Consider the following 9296-nt stretch of genomic DNA (forward strand, 5'->3'; position numbering starts at 1 on the left):
CACGCAGCCGTCATACCGCTCAGGAAGGAAACGCGTCCTATATCGATATAACCTGAAAGGCCGCTCAGTAAGGAAGAAGCCACGTCTCCAAAACCGCCATAAAAAAGCCAGACTACGGTTTGCAACTGCAGATGGGGACAAATATTGTACTTTTTGGAGAAATGTCCTCTGGTCTGATGAAACAAAAATAGAACTGTTTGACCATAATGACAATCGTTATGTTTGGAGGAAAAAGGGTGAAGCTTGCAAGCTGAAGAACACCATCCCAACCGTGAAGCACGGGGGGGGCAGCATCATGTTGTGGGGGTGCTTTGCTACAGGAGGGACTGATGCACTTCACAAAATGAATGGCATCATGAGGGAGGAAAATTATGTGGATATATTGAAGCAACATCTCAAGACATCAGTCAGGAAGTGAAAGCTTGGTCGCAAATGGGTCTTCCAAATGGACAATGACCCCAAGCATACTTCCAAAGTTGTGGCAAAATGGTTTAAGGACAACTAAGCCAATGTACTGGATTGGCAATCACAAAGCCTGAACCACAATCCTATAGAAAATTTGTGGGCAGAACTAAAAAAGTGTGCGCGAGCAAGGAGGCCTACAAACCTGACTCAGTTACACCAGCTCTGTCAGGAGGAATGGGCCAAAATTCACCCAACTTATTATTATTGGAAGCTTGTGGAAGGCTACCCGAAACGGTTGACCCAAGTTAAACAATTTAAAGGCAATGCTACCAAATACTAATTGAGTGTATGTAAACTTCTGACCCACTGGGAATGTGATGAAAGAAATAAAAGCTGAAATAAATCATTCTCTCTACTATTATTCTGACATTTCACATTCTTAAAATAATGTTGTGATCCTAAATGACCTAAAACAGGGATTTTTTATTAGGATTAAATATCAGGAATTGTGACAAACTGAGTTTAAATGTATTTGGCTAAGGTGTATGTAAACTTCTGTCTTCAACTGTATGTCTTCCTCCATGATGGTCTTTTATGTCTTGGCAAGTTCTGTCTCGTGTATTTTTTTGTGGGCATGATTACTGTTGGTTTAAGCAGATCATTGGTGTCTGTGTTGTATGATGGAGTAACTATGTCCCTCTCACTCTGGCACAGACGGACAGCTGCCCCAGTCAGCAACAGAGATCCCCATGGCAATGCCTCTCTCAGCAGCAGCAGCACTAACTCTGGCTCCTGCAAGGGCAGTGACTGCAGCCCCACCAAGGGGTAAGGATCAAAATGGCCTCCGCATCAATCTTTAAGACAGGGCTCGATGCCCCTGATAGGTCAGCGTTATAACGAACTATGCAGCGTTTACTGTGAATCCAGCCTCTGCAAACGCAGGAACGTGGCCTTTGGGGCGGCAGGTAATAATATAATAATAATAATAATATATCCCATTTAGCAGACGCTTTTGTCCAAAGCGACTTACAAGTCGGCTGGGGCCACTACTTTTACATACGGGTGGTCCCAGCGGGAATCGAACCCACGACGCTTGGCGTTGCAAGCGCCATGCTCTACTGACTGAGCCACACAGGACCCCAGGTAGCCTAGTAGTTAGAGGGCCAGTAACCGAAAGGTTGCTAGATCGAATCCCCGAGCTGACAAGGTAAAAATCTGCCTAGGCCGTCATTGTAAATAAGAATTTGTTCTTAACTGACTTGCCTTGTTAAATAAAATAAAATAAAATAAATTTTAAACGTGCCGTACAGCGAATATTCAGTGATACTTATTGAATCGAGCCCTAAGCCAAGGTAGTTATGCCTCATGTTGGTATCGTGCTTCTACATGGGAAAATGAGTGCCTAGTGAAAAGTATCCTATGATCATGTTGTATTTTGAACGATGAGGACATGTTATTCTAAGGTCTTATAACGTGTTATAAGAATGTATTGACCTTTTAAAAAGCTCTAATCCTTACTTGGTGAAACGGCCACGTCCGTTTTGAGATATTACAACGACAAAGACGTTACTACTCTCCCCGCTGACATCATCACAGGCATAATAGAACAGCAGAATGTGTACTGCACTTTTTCATGGATTTACCCACTGCTGCCTGCAGGCTTACAGGAAGTAATGGGTTCTATACCTGTGCTCTCTCTCTCTCTGTCTCTCTCTCTGTCTCTCTCTCTGTCTCTCTCTCTGTCTCTCTCTCCAAGGCGTCATATGAAGGCATACACCTCGTGTAAAGATAACCATGGCATCCGCCCCCCTCCCCCAGAGCAGTACCTCACACCCCTGCAGCAGAAAGAGGTGTGTATCAGACACCTGCGGGCCCGCCTCAAGGAAACCGTCGACAGGCTGCAGGACAGGTGAGACGCAGGGCACACACTGATAATACATCTCAAGACAAATAGACATTTTCCCAGAGTAACCATGGGCTCATTAAACTGGTTCTCTTTCTGAACGCACATTATGTAAATTTACATTTAGATTTTAGCATTTTATGTTTTGGAAATATTATGGTCTTTGAAGTTGTAATCAGTAAGCATTTGTGTCAACTGCTACCCCATTTCCATCAAATGACCATAATAATTATTTAATTTTGTAATTTTGATATATTAATGTTTCAACATTTTTGCCAAATACATTAATGACAATTGCCCCCCATCTCTCTCTCTCTCTGTCTCTGTCTCTCTCTCTCTCTCTCTCTCTCTCTCTCTCTTTGTCTCTCTGTCTCTCTCACAACCATTCTTGTTTACTCTCTGCATGTCTGTCTCAGGGACTCTGAGATCGATGAGTTGAGGACCCAGTTGTCTCGTATGCAGGAGGACTGGGTTGAAGAGGAGTGTCACCGCGTGGAGGCCCAGCTGGCTCTGAAGGAGGCACGCAGGGAGATCCAGCAGCTCAAGGAAGTGGTGGACGTGGTGCGCACCAACCTCAGCTCCAGCGACTCCACCGACACCGGCGTCCAGAAATACTTCCAGGACATCAACGTCCAGAACCACAAGCTGGAGACCCTGCTGCTCAGCATGGAGCTGGCTCAGAACGGGGTGGCCAAGGAGCAGGAGGCTGCTGCTGCAGCACGGGGAGCGGCAGGGTGGGCTGGGAGGCCTGGGACTGCGGGGTCATGGCCTGGAAGTAGTCCCGCTGCATCAGGGACTGGATGGGGTGGTTCCAAAAGTCTGTGTGGGTCTTGTGACGGCTCCCCCGCTCGCTCTCTGCCCCGTAGCTTCACCTACACCAAGCTGAGCGACCATGCGCTGGCGGACAAGAACGGGAACAGCGTTTTAGGGGAGGAGAACCATGACAGTGGCTTTGTGTGCTGTGGGGAGAGTCGCAGTGCAGCCAGCAGTCATAGTCACAGTCGCAGTGCAGCCAGCAGTCACAGGGCAGATCTGCTTCTGGAGGCAGCCTTCCTGTCTGAGGAGACAGCCTCTCTGCTCAGCACCTACTCCCTCCTGCCACACTTCTCCACCTACGACAAGCTGTGCCCCGGGAAGGACAGGGTGGCGCCCCTTCGCTGTGCCATGGGTGGGGCGGGCAGCGCCAGCCACCCCTGTCTGTCCCACCACCTTTACCTGCACCATCCCAGGGAGCAGGCCGTCCAGACAGAGAGCTGCCCCGTCCCCGGGGGGGTGGGCTACGCCTCTGACCTGGACACCATTGCAGAGCGCACATTCCGCTCTCAGGCCTGCAGCCCCACCTCCACCTGGGTCTCAGACGAGGGAGACGACCTGGACTCGGTTACCCCAACAACCCTCAAAGCTACAACAGAGCCCGGTCCTGGCCCTCCATTACCCAGCTCTTCCTGCCTCTCAGTGGAGGAGGATGGGGAGGCGGTGGGGGAGTTGGAGAGGCAGACAGCGGTAGTGGGGGAGAGTGCCGGGGTGATGGTAGAGGCAGGCAAGCAGGAGGAGGATGGGCGATTGGTACAATTGTGTGAGCATGAGGAGGTAAAGGGCCTGGGGTTGCTAGGGGAAGGAAAGCAGGAGGAGGTAAAGGGACTGGAGTTGCTAGGGGAAGGAAAGCAGGAGGAGGTAAAGGGCCTGGGGTTGCTAGGGGAAGGAAAGCAGGAGGAGGTAAAGGGCCTGGGGTTGCTAGGGGAAGGAAAGCAGGAGGAGGTAAAGGGCCTGGGGTTGCTAGGGGAAGGAAAGCAGGAGGAGGTAAAGGGCCTGGGGTTGCTAGGGGAAGGAAAGCAGGAGGAGGTAAAGGGACTGGGGTTGCTAGGGGAAGGAAAGCAGGAGGAGGTAAAGGAGTTAGATGTAGATAGTCAGAGGGAGGAAGTGGAGGTGAGGAATCAGGGAGAGTTGGAGGAGGTGTGGTCGGTGGAGGACGTGTGGTCGGTGGAGGAGGTGAGGTCAGTAGAGGTGGAGGAGGTGTGGTCGGTGGAGGACTCAGTAGAGGTGGAGGAGGTGAGGTCGGTGGAGGTGAGGTCAGTGGAGGTGGAGGAGGTGAGCTCAGTAGAGGTGGAGGAGGTGAGATCAGTGGAGGGGGAGGAGGTGAGATCAGTGGAGGAACGGCCCCACACCTCCCAGCCCAGGAGAAGTTTGTTACAGCAGGAGGAGATCGCTGGGGTGACGGTGGTAGAGGTTGATGATGATGAAGATCAGGCTCAGGGAGCAGTAGGGGGAGAAGAGGAGTCTACCTCGTCTGGGTCTGGACCAGCAGTGAAGAGCTACTGGAGCCGCCACTTCCTGGTCGACCTGCTGGCGGTGGCGGTACCCGTGGTGCCCACGGTGGCATGGTTGTGCCGGGGGCCGCGGGGCGATGCCCTGCCCATTTACCACTTCGGCTCCCTGCTACGTGGCTGCTGCACCGTGGCCCTCAGCTCCCTGCGCAGGGCCGGGGGCGTTAGGCACTACCCCGCAGGCACAGGTGGGGCAGCCATGGGAGGCACAGAGATCTGAGACAGGCCCCATGACACCCTGGGAGCTGCACACACACAACCCTGCCCTCTCTGGTCCTGGGTCGTCCTCCACCTGATGTACTGGGTAAAGGAATGAGTGGAGGAATGAATCTGAAGACAGGACAGCCTCCTAGCAAAGCGTACATCTCTCTCCTTTGAGCCTTGCTCCTGGTGACCTCTTCCACCTCCTCTGCTGGACTGAGAAGAGACACCGGGATGTGTTGAAGTGACACTGAATGGACACTGAAGGATTGAATGGACACTGAATGATTGAATGGACACTGAATGGTAGAACTGAATGATTGAATGGACACTGAATGATTGAATGGACACTGAATGATTGAATGGACACTGAATGATTGAATGGATACTGAATGATTGAATGGACACTGAATGATTGAATGGACACTGAATGATTGAATGGACACTGAATGACCTGAGGGTGTGATTGATGCTGATTGTAACCTCTCTCTAGTGTGCAGGGCAACTGAACGGTCTGTCAGTCTCTGTGAGTCTCTTCATTGTTCCAGTTCAATTTTGACTCGTGGTGTGTAAGTATATGTGCACACAAGGTGTGAGTGTGTTGCGTGTGTGTTCTTCTCTGGTGTGTCGATGTGTAGCCAAAGCACCTGGATGTCTGAAGGCAATCACAGCCATAGCTGTGCAGTAGTTGGTCTGCTCATTTTGGAGTCAATGATGGGACATATGGCCTTTCCCCCCTAAAGGTACCAGGCAAGCTGCTGCTGTACATTTCTGCTTCCTGTCACCGGTGTCCTAGATTAACAATCACTCTTGTAGCATACAGTCCATGTCCACGGTCCAAGAGTTAGTCATTCCAGACCCATGAACCGGAAACATCTCAAGAAGGAATCATTTGTAGAGATAAAAGAATTCAAACAAAGTTTATTGTTCTGTTAAAAATAGGGGAGGGGGAGTATTATGGACTTGGTGTGGGGATTGTCACGGTAATCTGTTGTTATTTGAATGTTTGCATTGAAATCAAATTATGACTGAGTTGGCAGGATTTTAGTGTCTTGTTATTTTGGGCTGTAATGAATGTAAAGTCGTTGAGATGTAAAATAATTGAAAGGCTGAGCAAGCAGGCGCTGTACTGTAATGTTTTGGTACTAGTCTTTGTTAGGGACTAATGAGCTAACTGATGTCCTATGAGATTGTGATGCAACCAGCAAGAACAGTCCTTTGAGTTGAAGTATATTGAGGAGTTCAGAGAGGAAACAGGAACAGATCTTGTCATTTCTTTAGTCATCCATTCGCCATTTTGTTCTGCACTATTATTCACTTTATGAAGTTAAGCAATTCCCTTTTCCCTAATTGCTTGAAGTCAAGTTTGTGTTTCCAAAGTCTAATACGTCTACGGTTTCCATGGTATCCAAATTGGTAGTTACAGTCTTGTCTCATCGCTGCAACTCCCGTACAGACTCAGAAGAGGCGAAGGTTGAGAGCCGTGTGTCCTCGGAAACACAACCCAACCGAGCCGCACTGCTTCTTGACACAATGCCCACTTAACCCGGACTTAACCCAATGTGTCAGCGTGCGCTGCACCCGACCCACCACAGGAGTCGCTAGTGCGCGATGGGACAAGGACATCCCTGCCGGCCAAAACCTCACCTAACCCAGACCAATTGTAAGCCGCCCCGTGGGTCTCCCGGGTCGCGAACCCAGAATCTCTAGCCTTAGACCACTGAGCCAGACCTTATGTCTGCAGTTTTGCGTCAGAGTTTTTGTTGTTGTTGTGTGCAATATCATTTTGATATTCCATAACTATTCAATACCTGTATTATGGAATACGTTTCCGAAGCTAAAGTGAAATAATCAACTGTAACCAAGAAACAGTGAATTTGAATTAAGATTGTAGCATAGTTGAAGATCCTGACCATTACAGGCTATTTACCTTTGAATGCTGAAAAACATTTGCATTCCATGACTTTCGTTCTTGTACACAAGTGTTTTACTGGTTCCTGGATGTACGTTTATGTTGTTGCTCTGTAATCCCTGTTAATAATGCCCACCCCCTCCCCCCTCCCCCCGGTCATTTGTGAGGCCTGCTTGGTAAGGCCTCTAAATGTTACAGTAAAAGCCATAGGTGTTTGAGAATATCTCTAGCAGAATCCCAATCATGAAAGTGTTGTGTGCGTATAGACTGACTCAGCTGAAGTCTCCCCGACAGAACATGACGTGCAGGGCCAACCTCACTCAGGCTGGGAGTTAGTTCCTGCCCGACCTAGACTAGATCCCGCAGGCTTTGCGTGCCACGTCCATCACACTGTGCAGTCTTGGCATCAGATTGCTACATCATATGATGTGGTTAGCTGATATTATGTTATAGACGTATCCAGACATTGTAAGATCTGACATACATCTGCAATGTAGTCGGGCGGGAACTCGATTATTTTATACATTTATTGAGCAATTCACTTGGTGTTTTTAAAGGGAAAAAAATCCCCTCGTAAATGTATATTTTGTTATTTGTTTTCATTAGTCAAGTTTACAAGATATTGGACTTTCAAGAAGCAATGTGTCACAGTAATGTCTCTCAGTAATGTGGCATGTGACACATTGCTTATTGAAAGTCCAATATCTTGTAAACTTGACTGCTGACATGGGACCGTATCAACAGTGGACTAATAAAATATATATATATACATTTGAGGGGATTTTTTCTCTCTCCCTTTTAACAGTAAAACACCAGCTCTGCACAAAATAAGCTTAACGAACTGTATTGTTTGTGTCTGGGGTGTTCCGTTAATTAAAAGGCTTTTATAGGTAATGCTTATGTTAGAATCACAGTCTGCTAATTGCTTGTTATTACCCAACAGCTTTGTATTTTTCTGGGTTTTGAAGCATCGTGTGATTTCTGATGTTCTGGCGTTGCCAGCATAGCACTTTAACAAGCCCAGTTCTTTCCATGTACACTGTTCCACCCGCTGCTCTGAAGCATTTCATTTGGTAATGCACTGCTATGATGTTAAGTGTTATCTGTCCTGTGACTTTTTTTTATTTGGGAATAATTCCCAGTCACCAGTGTACCTGTTTTTGTGTGAAAAAGCTTTTAGCATCAACATAGACGATCAGGCTTTTATTGGTGGCTCGAAAATAACTACCCAAATCACATTTGGAGTCATCGGAGCTTGCATTAGTACATAGTTCATGTAGTGTCATCGCTATATATATATATATATATATAGCACTAAACACTGTCAAAATGTTTGAGGAATTATTTTTAATTTTTAATTGTTGTGACATTGCTAAAGGGGTAGACTAGTCTTTTGCTTTGGAAACTAAAGAATATTGTCTTTTTTAACAGGTTTCCCTACTGTGTTACTGTATCCTACATCGATTTCACTCATCTTATTTCACAATATGATTGAAAGATATATTACCTCAGAAATTGTCTGTGTTTCATAAGTTCACTTCAAGTAGACCTGGTGCACTTTACTGTTAAGTCTTGAGACTGGCTGGGTCATTAGCATCGGAAGAGTGAGGCTATAGTCAGATCTGAGATTGTGTGTTTCGCTGAGATATACAGTACAATCTTTGGGGGAAATCATTTGAAGTTCTCCTTATGAGCTGTTGTACTGAATGTGCACTCTTATTTTTTTTTTCCTTTAAATTGTCCAATTATTTGTTTGACGTGTAATGGGATCTATACCCAAGATGGTTGAGTTCTATAATATCTGTAACTGAAAGGTATTTTCCCTCTTAAATGCCTTGTATGGGGATAAAACAGCAATCAATACTTAATAGCTGTAGCTAGTTAGATCAATTATCTTTAATGGGAAAATTAAATATTTTAATGGCAATAGTAGCGACATCACTGTTCTTCAGTACAGATCCATTGTTCACTCCCACCATACTGAATAAAAACCAAATGACTCTATATTAAAACAGCATGGAGAACAACTGACAGTCGTCCCTTTTTCATCCCTTTCTCTGTTCAGTTACACACCCAGTTTTTACCTAAATGGAGCTCATTTAAAATAGCTGTGGAAAGGGAATGTAATCAAGTTTTGTGGAATTTCAAGTTTTAGGTTTTTGTTGGGCTTCCTCCCTTCCTGTGTTCTGTGGAGGAAGTCTATTAAATGATAACGTCACCTGTTTGATAAAGTATGAAATTGGATGTGCCGAAATGTGGCCTCTGAGTCCAGCCCTGCTTTAGAGCAATACCAGCCATTGTGCTTAGCTGATCAATTGGCCCAGCGTCATCCAGGTTAGAGGAGGATTTGGCCGGCTGGGATGTCCTTGTCATCCATCGTGCTCTAGCAACTCCTTGTGGTGGGCCAGGTGCACGCTGACTTCTGTCGACCAGCTGTACAGTGTTTCCTCAGACATATTGGTGCAGCTGGCTTCCGGGTTAAACTAGCAGTGGGTCAAGAAGCAGTGCGGCTTGGCGGGATTGTGTTTCAGAGGACGCATGGCTCTCGACC

At 46.9% G+C, this 9296-nt stretch overlaps 1 protein-coding gene across 1 annotated transcript in view; it reads left to right on the plus strand.

Moving 5' to 3' along the window:
- Window positions 1-8760, plus strand: part of LOC135527641 (syntaphilin-like) — a 40371-nt gene extending 31611 nt beyond the window's left edge. Inside the window, exons 4-7 of the mRNA XM_064956127.1 lie at window positions 1120-1230; window positions 2162-2314; window positions 2725-3017; window positions 3132-8760. Coding sequence (XP_064812199.1) covers window positions 1120-1230; window positions 2162-2314; window positions 2725-3017; window positions 3132-4852 — 2278 coding nt within the window. The 3' untranslated portion in view covers window positions 4853-8760. The remainder of the gene's footprint in view (window positions 1-1119; window positions 1231-2161; window positions 2315-2724; window positions 3018-3131) is intronic.
- The last annotated feature ends 536 nt before the right edge of the window (window positions 8761-9296 follow it).

Source organism: Oncorhynchus masou, chromosome 33 (genome assembly GCF_036934945.1).
Source record: "Oncorhynchus masou masou isolate Uvic2021 chromosome 33, UVic_Omas_1.1, whole genome shotgun sequence".
Classification (NCBI taxonomy): domain Eukaryota; kingdom Metazoa; phylum Chordata; class Actinopteri; order Salmoniformes; family Salmonidae; genus Oncorhynchus; species Oncorhynchus masou.